The sequence below is a fragment of the Drosophila hydei genome, unplaced genomic scaffold (genome assembly GCF_003285905.1).
Source record: "Drosophila hydei strain 15085-1641.00,03,60 unplaced genomic scaffold, DhydRS2 tig00008114-arrow-pilon, whole genome shotgun sequence".
NCBI classification, from domain to species: Eukaryota; Metazoa; Arthropoda; class Insecta; order Diptera; family Drosophilidae; genus Drosophila; species Drosophila hydei.
In genome coordinates, this window is record NW_022045827.1 from 8804221 (window position 1) to 8817372 (window position 13152).

At 41.2% G+C, this 13152-nt stretch overlaps 2 protein-coding genes across 3 annotated transcripts; one reads left to right on the forward strand and one right to left on the reverse strand.

Annotated features, from left to right (window-relative positions):
- Window positions 1-4923: 4923 nt before the first annotated feature.
- LOC111601355 lies at window positions 4924-6815 on the reverse strand. The gene is made up of 3 exons (XM_023317891.2): window positions 5667-6815; window positions 5402-5608; window positions 4924-5344 (listed from the first exon to the last, which is right to left on the reverse strand). The coding sequence occupies exons 1-3, from the start codon at window positions 6741-6743 to the stop codon at window positions 5183-5185; spliced, it is 1446 nt and encodes a 481-aa protein (XP_023173659.2). The 5' UTR covers window positions 6744-6815; the 3' UTR covers window positions 4924-5182.
- Window positions 6816-7949: 1134 nt separating this feature from the next.
- LOC111600828 (lipase 1-like) lies at window positions 7950-10489 on the forward strand. Of its 2 annotated transcripts, none has more exons than XM_023317135.2 (5): window positions 7950-8471; window positions 8550-9071; window positions 9129-9668; window positions 9725-9883; window positions 10050-10489. In XM_023317135.2, the coding sequence occupies exons 1-5, from the start codon at window positions 7950-7952 to the stop codon at window positions 10446-10448; spliced, it is 2142 nt and encodes a 713-aa protein (XP_023172903.2). In that variant the 3' UTR covers window positions 10449-10489. The 2 variants fall into 2 exon arrangements, with proteins under 2 accessions (XP_023172903.2, XP_023172910.2); XM_023317142.2 differs by having other exon boundaries at window positions 8553-9071.
- The last annotated feature ends 2663 nt before the right edge of the window (window positions 10490-13152 follow it).

Sequence of the window (13152 nt, forward strand, 5' to 3'; positions counted from 1 at the left end):
CAAATCTACTTTTATTATCAATAGGCAAGCTCAAGCACACACTCATGAAATGGGCTTCCAGCTGGCAGTAGGAAAAAATTAATGTATTTAAGTCCTTTTCATTACGATAATGAAATATTTCAAGAGCAGTTTATGTGGATTACTTGCTTAAATGTGAGAGGAGCATGCAAAAGTGGCTGCCACTAACCCGTGCCCCACACACGCACAAGCGCACAACATGATGCCATAAACATGCTGTAAAACCCCATGACAGGCGCTCACACACACAGGCACACTTACGCGAGCATAAAGGACATGCGTGCAAATATAAGCGCCATGGCAAAGCCGCAGCGCCCCCCGCACGGCAACAGCTCCTGCACGCCAAGAAAAGCAAAGGCATAATTATAGCATTATCACACACGCACACACCACACACACATAGACACACATACGGACTTTGGCACACACTAACGATAATCAATTGAGAAATGTTTATAATGAAGTGGCGCGACCAAAGTCCTGGCACAATGCCCAGCGCTAAGCACTTCATTTCCCCATTTTCCAGCCATTTATCGTATCGTGTGTGCTACAGCTGAGGGCGTGGCATGCAAAAACGCCAAACCAGCAATAAGCCCACTTCCAGCGCCCCGATACCATGTGCTAAGTATACGTTGACCAGAGATAAACATGGCCAACACGCACAACCCGAACCCGAACCCGAATCCGACCACAGAGCCCCGCCACTGTTCGCGCTTTCATGACACCGTCCATCATAATTCATTGAGGGGACTTAGGCAATGGCATCGCTTGCCAGCAGCTCGGCCCTCGTTCAGTGCATTGTAATCAAATTAGCATACACACACAGAGACCAGAGACAGAGTAGAAGACATAACTTGGCAATAATTGACTTAAAGCGAACAACTTTAAAAGTTGCATCAAACGCAGGAAACGGGACACAGCATCATCAGCTGGCTCAACAAACGAAAACTTTCCACTGCGACAATAGCAATGAGCTGCTCCTCGGGCTAATGTAGGTGAATCCTGCATAGTGAATCGTGAGTACCTCGCTGACTGCTCCTATTGTGTCATCGACTGTGGGTGCAATGCACCCTTGGAACGGCTCGACCAGGCCACGCCAGGCCAGGCAACCCATTTTCCACACACAGAGCGACTGTAGCATTTAATTTATGCCAATGGCAATGGCAATGGCAACCAACGCCAATGTTGAGGTTCCCTCTGAAGCCTTTTAATCCTTATAAATGAGTTGCAAACTGACGCTGAGAGTTCAAAGTGCAACAAACTTTTCCAAGTGCCGTGTGCCCAAGTGTTTTTGTTTTCGCAAATAAAAGAATAAAAAATAATAGTTGTATATTTAAATAGAAATATTGTGGACTTGTTTAAGGCGGAACTAGTTGAACGAGTCTCTAAAAAAGTTATAGATGTGCATGGAAAAGGCAGGTAAACTAGTTGGGTTTTAACTGAGAGAGTAGAAGTAGCTGTTGAATAAACCATATCTGAGCAGTTGTTATAGGCTTATATCAAAATTGTATTTTTATGTAAAAAAATTTAAATTATTATGTAGTTACGTTCAAAATATTTTAAAAATGTATGAAATATGTTACAATAAATTTTTATTTTGTTATATTTATTAGATTAAAGAATAAATATATATATTCTAAATTCTTTAAATTATTTTTAAACTATACGTCATCTTACTCATGCTCATCTTTTAGTTCATTTAAAATTGTTGATAAAAATGAATTTCGTTTTTAATTAAAAATATTTACTTAAGCTAAAATCTTGTGGGTAAATTTTTAAATAGGTTCAGCCAATCGATCATCTGCGATAAGGCATGCTTGGAGTTGAGTTAGCATTTGACTTCGATTGAGTCCACTTAGCTCTATTCGTGAGCTCGCTTAGCTGCTCAGTGTCAACACTTGGTTGGCATCAGGCAGCAGGTTGGCTGCCTTTGACAAGGCGATTGGGCAACTGCTCAATGGGACAGCTGCACAATGCGGGCGGAGTCAAGTGCATTTCCTTTGTAGCTATTCTTGCCTTTGCCTCGCCATCGCAACTGCAACTGCAGTTGCAATTCGAGCAGCGAAGTTTGCACCGAGTGTCGAGTGATTTTTTATTTTTTCTTTCGCTTGGCTTTCTTTTTGCATGCTTTTCTTTTGCATTTTTCTTCCATCCGCAGCGCACTTTCAATTTGTGTGTACATAAATTTCGAAATGGACTTCTCGTGTTTGGCGTCGCGACAGCAAGTAAAGAAAGCAAGAAAAACGAGAAAACAGCGATACGCCGGCCAAGGATTGGAGTGCGGAAACAAGTGGCCGTGGCGAGGGCAGCAACAGCAGCAGTGCAACACCAACTGCAACTGCAACTGCTAGATAGTGTGCCAAGAGGCGACTGTATAAATAACCAAGCAAAACAAAAGAGCTCCTATCGAAAGTCGACTCGCAATGCCAAAATTTACGACATCTACGAAAATTTCCACGCATAAATTTGGCCAGTTAAAAATTTTCAGAATTCCAGTAACAGCAACAGCACAACAGAATTGTTGGCCAAATTCCTTTGTTTTATCGCATTTGTTGCATTTGTTTTAATTGGAAAACTTAAAGCAATGCCCAAGTTTTGTTTGCACCCCCAGCGAACTGGTGCTGGGAACTGGGTAATTTGATTGTGTGCCGATTTCCGCACTCAATCGACCGTAAAATTACAGCAGTAGCAGACGACAAAGAGAGAGAAAGGGAGAGAGAGGGGTCAGAGATGGAGAGGGGCATATGTAAATGTTGATAACAATAAATGTTCAAGGCAAAAGTCGAACTTAAGGTTTTTTGATTTGGTCACAGCGTTCTGCTTGGTCTCTCCCGTCTGTCTGACTGTCTGGGTGTGGGTGTGGATAGAGTTGTAAGAAACGCTTCAAAGCGTTTCTTTCATGCACATTTCACACCAGCAAAGCAGCGCCAGCCAAGAGGGGCAGAGCTTTCCTCAAGCGTAACAAGAAACGATTCGATTTAAAAGCAAACATCAAATTCAAAGTCGCCAACGGCTTGCAGTGAAGATGCATAATAAAATCTATAAAAAGCAAATATATAAAATTAAGTCACAATAAGTTCATTTGTTTATAATTCTCTATAAATTGATTAATATTGAAATGTACATAAAATAAAATATGCAGCATTAAATGTTTATAAATAGAAAATGAAACATTTTAAAAAAAGTTTGGATGTAGACATTGAGTCCAAATTATATATAAATTAAATATATTTATTTATCTACGTATACTACAGATTCAATGGTTGTATATGTAACCAAACCTGCCATAAAATTACAATTTAAAATAAATAAAAATAAATATTTACTTCTATAATTACCCTTGCAATAATAATTCCATTAGAAATACTAAACAAATGAGGCATAAAATACAATTGCCGCTTGTTATATAACAATTCGAATACCAATCGATATAGAGAAAATATTAAATTAAGCAAAACTCATTCTTGTTGCCCAACGACTGCTGTCAGAGTCATGGAAGGATTTAGACAAGAGGCTAAGATCCCATGTCCAATGCGTCTATAAATTGCCTCTTTGTGGCGATGCCAGACGCTGTAATGTTAAGCCCAGCATATGCTGATGTGCCGTATGTGATCCGGCGTCATCATTACCATTTTCTGTCATCGTCATATCATATCGCACACATACACACACACGTCTTTATGACTTTCTCGCAAATGATAAGGAAAGTTTTGCCAGCAGAGACACCGTAGGAGAGCAGGAGTTGTCCATGTCAAAACATATGGCATATTGCCAGGCAAAACATTTAATGGTCTGCAAAATGGCCAGTGGAAGGCAAAGGACGAGCACGAGAGCACATTAAAAGTTGCTTAACCTTCATTAGGCGCCCTATTCCGACTGGCAGTGAAATGAAATTTAATATGTGTCACGACTTGGGCATGAACAGGGTCTTTCGTCCTTTCCTCCATGGGCATCGGGTTGCGCAATAAACGCGGCTGTCAGTGGAGCTTAATATGCCATTTGTGCATGGCTGCCATGTCGGCTGCACTGCATCCTAATGATATGCTTGAAAAAAGGTTGCGAATCACCGCAGAACTTGGCAAACAAAGAAAGCGCCAAATGCCACGCCGTTCGTCGAGCTTTAATCAGCTGGGATCCAGGCAAGCAGCCAAACTCAATTTCCCAGCTTGTTTCACGCCAGGGCAAGCCCGCCGCAGCCGGATCTGACAGCTGGCCCGCTCTCCTATTCGACTCGACTCCTACTTCCGGTGCCCCGCTGACTCCGCATACATATAGCGACAGACGCGTTAATGCGGCGACATGGCATTATCCTTTTCTCGCTTCTGCTGCTCGCCGTCGTTTTGCCTGTGTATTTTGATAATCGAATTTGTGCAAACAAGGAAGCGACACAAGTTTCGAAAGGCAGCAACAGCATCAGTAGCAGCAGCATCAGCCATCAGCCATCAGCAGCTCGATCTACTTGCACTTGAACAATTAACATGAATGAACAGCAAATGAGGCTGTAGATATGCTCAGAAACTTTCGCTAAAAAGCTCATTAAAGCTGTGCAGAAAATGTCTTGAAATGTGTTGCGGTAAAACATTAAAACTATCAGAGCCTTTTGATCAATTGATACAAATGATACAATAAGCTCATTTAAGCTGCTCAAATACAAGCAGCTTAATATAAATCTCTCCCGTTTTCTATTTAATTAAATTAAAAACCAAACACGAAGTTACAAGTATCAAAGAATTGGTTGAATGATATCAATAGAGATTAAAAGCTGCCCTTAAAGCTCATTTAAACGGCTTATAGAAAAGCTTTTAATATGAATTATTCTCAAGTTTATACTCTAATCGAATTGGAAAGAATAATTGATATGAATGAAAGCAATAAATTTAATGGCTTTTCGAGAAGCTCATTAAAGCTGCTTACAGAAAAGCGTTTAACTTCGATTTCTGTCCTTGTAGGCTTTATTCTGTACAACAGCTATGTACACTATGTTCTTGAATCTCCATTATTCAGTACACACTCGAATCTGCTCTGAAAAATGTTTATAATCAAATTGTTCTGTTAAATTTGATTATGAACAGTTTTCAAAGAAGCTTCCGAACGAGCTGATTGTAAGATTGTCGATGGGCTTCACAGAATTTCAGCAGACTAGACTTTCAATTACTACTTGGGCTTAAGTTAGCTTCGTTTTAGATGCCCTTGATATGGATCCCCTAGGTTTCGGACTAAAGCCAAATCTTTTCTTAACGGTCGATGTCGATTTCAGATTGCTTTTCAACACAGACAATTTGCTTCCATTTTGCTTTGATCCACTGTCTTTGATTGCCCCTGTCAACTGTAAAAAAATGTCTGTAGTCAAGAGAGATAACGGAGCTTTAACGATCTATCTTACAGAATTACGCATGGACTGATTTTCGGTGGCGATCTGAAGCTCCACCTCATCAATTTTCTGGCGCATGAAATCAATATTTGCCTGCACCTCCTTATAGTCATCGCGTAGCCTTGTCAAACGAGCATTTTTCACGTATATCTGATTGTTCCAATATTCCAGATCGACCAAAAGTTTTTCATTTATTTCAACTTGCCGTTGACCATACTTCTGTAAAGGCCAAATGTAAGGTACATAAAGTGGTCGATAAATAAACGCTTTCGATTACCTCTATGATAGATCTGTTGACCACGATGGCAACATACGTGGCACTGGAATCGCTCGATATAGCAGTATTGAGATCCTGAATTTCCTTCTCCAGCTGGACGATAGGCACTTCGTCCTTCATGGCCTGCATCTCAGCCAGGGTTTTATAGTATGCGCGCGCATAACGGCATTCGATTGGCTTAAGCACTCTCTCATCCGCAGTGCGTCTTATGCAGCTGTCGAGTGAATTTCGTGTTAATTCGTTTGTGACTTGTTTGGTGATTTGTTGCGATTCGTCTTCGATTTTCTGCAATGTGCTCATTGTGACATTTAGACTGCTGTCCAGCTGCTCCACAATATTGAGCAGCTGCTGTTGGTCCCACAATATGGCCCTCATTCTGTTTTGATTTCCCTTGTTGTTGTATGTGACCGTCAAGAAGTACTTATAGTAGCGCAGAATTTCCAGCAAATCTGTGCTGAACTTGGCCCAGTCCAGGACATTTTCATCGTAATTACGCACCAGCACGTCCAGATATAAGGTACTGGGCAGTGCGCAGCGCTTGAATAGCCCATCCAAGGACCATGTGAATAGCTTGTGTGGCAGTTGGCTCAACTTCATGCCGGCCCTGTCTGAGGAGATTGTCTGCATGATCCGCAGCTTGTTCATCACACGCGCAACCATGAAGAACAACGACGAGCGCTTCAACAGATCGTCATTTCTCATGTCCATGCGACCCGAAGGCACACCCATACTGAAAGCATCGAGAGTCATTCTCATATCAGAGATTTCAGTCATCAATCGGTGGGAGCTGCTTGATTGTGGATTGCTTTCCAGATGGCTGTCCACAGACACCTGTTCATCTGGCTGCACAGTGAACAACTCCCACGGGACTGATGAAGAGGACGACGACTCAGAGCTCACAAAGTCCGATCCTGCATACGTTTCGGCAAACAGTTGCTTCAAGAACGTGTCCCGGCACCAGGTGGGATCGTAGTCTGCATTGAGGGGCATTAACAGTTTGTAGTGTAGCTCCATCTCATGATACCGGAACGACATCTCTCCGACGCTAAACTTTATTGGTATTGTTGCTGCCGACATATTCAAAGTTAAAGAAATTACAACGAAAACAGGAAAAAATGAAATATATTTAAGAACAAATAAAATATTTAGAGTTTCATACATATATCTAATGACAAAACAGGCAATTCAAATTGGAGAATGTGGAGACAAGTTGAAGTTGGAGTGAGTTAAGTGTCTTTACTTTAATTAAACTCTTTATTCCTTTTCTAACGAGATTCTCTGACTGCGCATACATAATTAGTATATCTCTTCTATTGGAGTAACTTATGGAAAAACTCAATTGTTCATAGGTAATTCATAAAATATAAAGACAAAGTAATTTCAGGTAGTTTCAGGTCCGTTTTCAATTGATTTGCATAATTGAATTTGTCGTGTGTTACGCCGCGTTACTACATTGAGGCTATATAAGCCGCGAGTTGCGATCGCTCTACTCAGTACTGCAAGTTCTAGCTATGAATTCCTTGATTTTCTTGGCATTGGTGTCGCTCTATGGCATTGGAATGTTGGTCCATGGTCAAGGTCAGCAAACCTGTGAAAATCAGCAGTTCGTTCTAGCTCAGCAGCTAGAGAATATTCAGCAACTAAGGCGTGAACAGGAAATTCAGGTGAACCGATTGAAGCAGTACTGTGCCATGGACGTAGTCCGAGCCGACATCCAAAAACCTCCACCACCACCTCCATGCACCATAAGTATAGATCTTAACAACCCAAGTTATGGTAGCCGTATACATACGCAATATAAAGAAGTATGTAACTATTTCGGAACGTATTGATAGCGAATAAAATGCGAATAAAACAATATTTCAATCAAAAATAAATCCGCCTTGTTGCAAACTTATTTAACTTTATTTAAGTTAAAGACTTTTCCCGCTCAGTTTTAAAGCGTGTGAAATGAGTCTAGACTCAAAAGATGATCAAGTCGGGAAGGGATTTAGTTATTTAGTTAGTATTATTGCTTTGGCCAAGAGGCTGATTTGAAAGGATTTCCTAGGCCGCTCCTGCAAAAATTTCTAGATAAATTTGAGAATTGAAGAAGTGAATCGAATGTGTTGGCATAACACGTTACTATTTCTCTCTGAATCCATTGGGCACGGCCCTCTTCCGGTTACATAATAAGCTGGCTACGGTTGCCTAAAATCCTTTGTCAATCGATTTTGCAATCTAATTACTTTTGTTCCGCCCGTTGGCTATATAAGCAGCAACCTGTGATCCCTTCACGCAGTGATGATGAGTCTATTATTATATTCGGCGCTGCTGGCGCATTGCAGCATCGGTCTTTTGGTCCACGCCCAAATCGAGTGTGTGGCAAATCAGAAATATTTAGATACAGTACAAGTGGAACTACAGAAGCTGGAAATACTGTTTAACTATAAAGTGAAGTGGTTTAAACAGTTTTGCAATGTGGACGACGAAACCATTAACCGTTTTATTCTGAAGAATCCCCCAAATTATGGGCAGCCTCCAGAAAATGTGAATCGACCACGAAATATTTCATTTGTAATCCAATTCCCAGAAGGATCTTTATGTAATCCAGAACGTAATGACCAGCAAAATGAAGATGCTCTACCGACATATCCAACTTGGCGACCATATCCGGCAGATGTCGACCCTCAGACAAACGCAAAATTACTTCTGCCTCTTCAGAACGAGAACTCTCCAACTTGGCGACCATATCCAACCGATTATAATCCCGACAAAGCCTACCCGACATATAATCCCGGTCAAATATATGATCCTCAACAAAATGTGAGCTATCCACCTGTTCAATCAAATCCATAACCGTCCTTCCCGACATATAATCCTGGTCAAAATTATCCTTTTCAGCAGAACGTGAACTTTCCAACATATCAAACCAGTAATCCATATCCGAGCTTGCCCACATACAATCCCGGACAACAATATCCTCCTCCCCAAAACGAGGGCTATCCACCTGCTCAAACACATCAAACCAATTATCCATATCCGAGCTTGCCCACATATAATCCCGAACAACAGTATCCTCCTCAGCAGAACCAGAGCTATCCACCTTGGCAAGCTTATCCAACTAGCTATCCATATTCGACATTGCCAACATATAATTCCGGTGATCAGAAAGCGAAGCCATCATATGTGACGCAGTTAACTTCAGAATATCCACATCTTCCTGTCGACGGCGTAATAACGATATTTGTTGAGTGCCCGTTTCATAAGCAATACGAACAGTTACAACTTACTGAGCATTCTGAATCACAAGCACAGACAGAAGTAAGCATTCAGTTTCAGGATGCTCCTCCACCAATAGCTAACCAGAAGCCGCCCTTGGATTTCACTGATTCCGACATTAATGCAGATTCTCATTTGAGCACAGTAAGTGGGAGATATCCTCAGCTATCGAATATCTAAATATTATCTACTTGTTAATAGGTTCAGCTGATCGTTAGACATAATTACCCTGTGGAGACGCATTATGTAACGACAGAGGACGGCTACGTGCTGAGTGTGCATCGCATACCTCGACCCGGTGCAAAGGTCGTGTTGCTGGTGCACGGACTCATGTCCAGCTCAGCGTGTTGGGTGCAAATGGGCCCGACGAATGGTCTGGGCTATATACTGTACGATCAGGGCTACGACGTGTGGCTTTTGAATACGCGCGGCAACATCTATTCGCAGAATCATGTAGATCCCCATCTCGCGCCATCTGAGTACTGGGCTTTCTCGTTCCATGAAATTGGCATCTTCGATTTGCCGGCAACGATTGATCAGATCCAGTTAATTACTGCACAGCCGTATATACAATATATTGGCCACTCGCAGGGCTCTACCGCCTTCTTTGTGATGGCCAGTGAGCTACCCGAGTACGCTAAAAAAGTGACCTTCATGCAGGCTCTCTCGCCAACGGTCTATATGCAAAATACAAACAGTCCAGTGCTGCGATTCTTGTCCCTGTTTAAGCGAAATATCAGAGTACGTTTGTCTCGAGTGTCGTTCTCTTTGAGCCATCTAATATTATGCGCTTGCAGGTTCTGCTCAACTTGGTTGGTGGATTCTCCATAGCCAATGATAACAAACTAATCAAGCAATTCCGAGATCACATCTGCGAGAACGATCAAATGGGCAGCGAAATATGCCGCATCTTTGACTTTGTGTTGTGCGGTTTCGGCTGGAACGAGTTCAATAGTGTAAGTAGCTAGATATTTATCTAAGACCTACAGAGATATATGATTGATTAAGCTTGACTCAAGTGGGGTAGTAGCCATAGCTGCATCGATATTGCTCGGGCACCTTCGCCTGCTTTTACAATTGTCGCAGACCTTAAGAAAATGATGTATACTCTATATATTACAGACCTTTGCACCTGTTGTCGCTGGTCACTCGTCGCAGGGCGCGTCTGCCTATCAGATCTATCACTACTCTCAGCTGCTCAATAACAACGAATTCAGTGCCTTCGATAATGGCGAGGTGCTCAACTTACAGGAATACGATAGACCCAGCCCGCCGCCCTATAATCTCACTCAGATCTCCTGCAAAGTGGCAATACACCATTCCGAAGACGACTGGCTAGCGACCTTGCCCGATGTTACTCAGCTGAAGAATCAACTAAGCAATGTTGTCGATTACGCGAAAATTTCGCAAGACGGCTTCAGTCATTATGACTATTTGTTATCGCAAAACGTTCAAGGTCTGGTCTACGATCGGCTAGTCAGTAACTGTGCTAAGTATGGCCAATATGTCACTTATCAATAAGACAATTTGGTTCTGGTTGAATAAAATATATCTGAACAGCTTTCTTTGGTGTCTATCTATTCTAGTGTAGAGGCTAGCCAAGCAAGTGCATTACTATTTTCGAGCGTTATGTTTCAGCTGTCGATAACATGAAGCTGTTGAAATCTTCAATTAAATTTGACATTAAACATTGACATTTAAATTAAATTTCGACTGAGTGAAATGAAATTTGATTACTCAATCATTTTAGGAATATCTCACCTTAATAGCTTTCTTTGAGGCTATTGTATTAATAACACCCCACATATTAAAACGAGTGTGCCAAAAAAGGTTGTCTTATATATAATGGCATGAATGTAGCTTTAAAATAAAAATAGAAAGAACTTGATTTCTGAAATAGTTTTTGATCTATTGCAATTCCATTTGGCATAGAACTTAATTGGTCACCCTATCCTTTATGCACTTTGGCTTGCAGCTGGATTTGTCTTTAAATGTAAGGCCTAAAAAATGTTTCTTATAAACTTGTTTTTGTCTTATGCAATTGCCAATACCGATAAGTAACACTATTCGATAAACTTTTATGTTGTTTCGTTTCCACATTTGTAGATTGTAGGAGAAAATGCCCTACAAATTAAAGCCGCATCAACTTTAACAGGCGATTAGCTGAAAAGCTCGCTAAACTTTTATGAGACAGTCCTTCGATTTAATTATCCCTTTGCTTGAGGCAGGCATGACAGGTAGACAGCTTGACAGCAACAGTCTCTTGGGCATTTCATTTGCGGCTCTTGGGGCAAATCAATGCATATATGAATTTCCATATTCGTGTGTAAAGCGATTCATAAATTTCAGATGCTGTACGCATATTTGCACGCCGCGAGGCTCGCTTGAAAATTAAGTTTGCAGTTGAAATGGGACGCAAAGACAAGGACGCAATGCCCTGACTTTAAATTGCTCACGTGTGTATGTGACACAATTTGGGACAGAGCCGGGCAAAGGCAAGCGACAATGGCGGAAACGGAAGCGCAAAATGTGAAAAATGCGCGCAGTGAACAAAGCGCTTGACTGTGGAGCAAAAGGAGGGTAGCTGGGGGTTAGAACAAGCCATGTGGCGCTTAACAGCTAGCACGTACACGCTGCCACGCCCACGAAAGGACCGCGGGCAAACAATTTGGCAAGCACACACCGACATACGCACAGTTACATCCATGTAGTCTTCACTTTTGGCCTCCATTGCTCGTAGCTCGCCCCATCTTGGGGCTATCAACGTCACGGGCCTCGCCATAAGCCTCAAATGCCATGCGTACGTGTGTTATTTAATGCTTATCTTTATCCTTTTCCCATTAGTGTTATTGATGTTGGCAGTCGTCGCTCCTTTCCATTGTGGCACCTGTGCACTGCGCCTCGCCTCGCTTGCTGCGCCTCGATAAACCCGGCCGCCAGCTATACGCTGACAATTGATGCCACAAGATGCCAGCGGAAGCAGAAAACCTGGCACAAAATCACGCGCTAAACATTATTTTAATGCTTCAGGCAGTCACATATGTACTCATTCGCATTCGTAGAACTCGCTGTGTGTGTGAGCTCCACTCTATAAAGCAGTTTGTCGCAAATATTTAAAGCTCTGCTGTACTTCTTGTGCTGTTTGCTGTACGCTTCAGCCCCAAAGAGCTCTCCAGGGGCCTCTCGATGCCACAACTGACATTTACAAATGCTAAACTTGGCTCCACACTGGAGGCAACCCAGCAGCAGGCGACGGCCTTGAGGGAAGCCTTTTGAATTGAGACGTTCCTGAATTATGGCGCCAGATGGTTCAACTTAAAGCCTTTTAAAAAACCTCATAAATTGTGAAATAAGTTTGCCATTAAGAGTGTGTCTGCTCGGTAATTGCTTGCGGGCTTAACAAGGATTCACATGATAAAATATGCAAAATACCTGAATAGCAAACTTGCACAATATGTGAACGATTTTATCTGGTAGACATTATTTTGCTCAATATATTTAAATAAATATTTTACAATTTTTTTAAGAGTCCTGCTATCTGCAGTTAGTTAGAGCTAGCTTAGCTCTTGGAACTATGCTAATTAAGTTGATAGCTCTAAGAATTGAGTTAATTTCTTATGTTTAAATATCAATGAAAACTGATGAGTAGCTCGATTTTCCTAAATCTCTGCAAAAATACCTTATTTTCGAATAGAGCCAATTTTTATAAAATCTCAAAGTGTTACCTTAACTGCTCAATAAAAGTAAATTACACTTGCAATATTTTTCAGCAAATGCATTAAATGTAATTAAGCTAAGTTATTTAAATTTCCAAAGCCTTAATATTAGAATCGAGTAAATCTATGTCTGTACTTTGGTCTCTATCTCCACCTACTGTTTCTAGTGTTGATCTCTATTCGGATTTGTCATGTTAGACAGACCTGAATCTCACTTTTTCACTTCGTAAGCGACTCTAAATAAAGCTGGATATAAGTATTATCTTATGACACAATTTTCTGAAGTTAGTTAGCTGAGAGTTTAATTTCAAATTTCAATTTGAAATTTAAAATTCAAAAAGATTTAGATCAGAAACTTGAGGGAACATCCTATGGCTACTTGCAGCTATCTTTTAGCTCAATTAGTTAAACAGAATTTGTTTCAAAGAAACTTTTTTCAATATTTTTCTCTCCAATGATAAAATTGCCTATAACAAAAAATGCGTTTGCTTCCGAAGCACAAAAACAAA

Bases quoted from the DNA above. Each gene is read 5' to 3' on its own strand.
- LOC111600828 (XM_023317135.2), top strand. From the start codon at position 7,950: ATGATGAGTCTATTATTATATTCGGCGCTGCTGGCGCATTGCAGCATC. The intron at 9,072-9,128 runs GTAAGTGGGAGA...ACTTGTTAATAG, and splicing joins CAGATTCTCATTTGAGCACA to GTTCAGCTGATCGTTAGACA. The intron at 9,884-10,049 runs GTAAGTAGCTAG...TATATATTACAG, and splicing joins GCTGGAACGAGTTCAATAGT to ACCTTTGCACCTGTTGTCGC.
- LOC111601355 (XM_023317891.2), bottom strand. From the start codon at position 6,743: ATGTCGGCAGCAACAATACCAATAAAGTTTAGCGTCGGAGAGATGTCG. The intron at 5,609-5,666 runs GTAATCGAAAGC...TGGCCTTTACAG, and splicing joins TCAACAGATCTATCATAGAG to AAGTATGGTCAACGGCAAGT. The intron at 5,345-5,401 runs GTAAGATAGATC...ATTTTTTTACAG, and splicing joins ATCAGTCCATGCGTAATTCT to TTGACAGGGGCAATCAAAGA.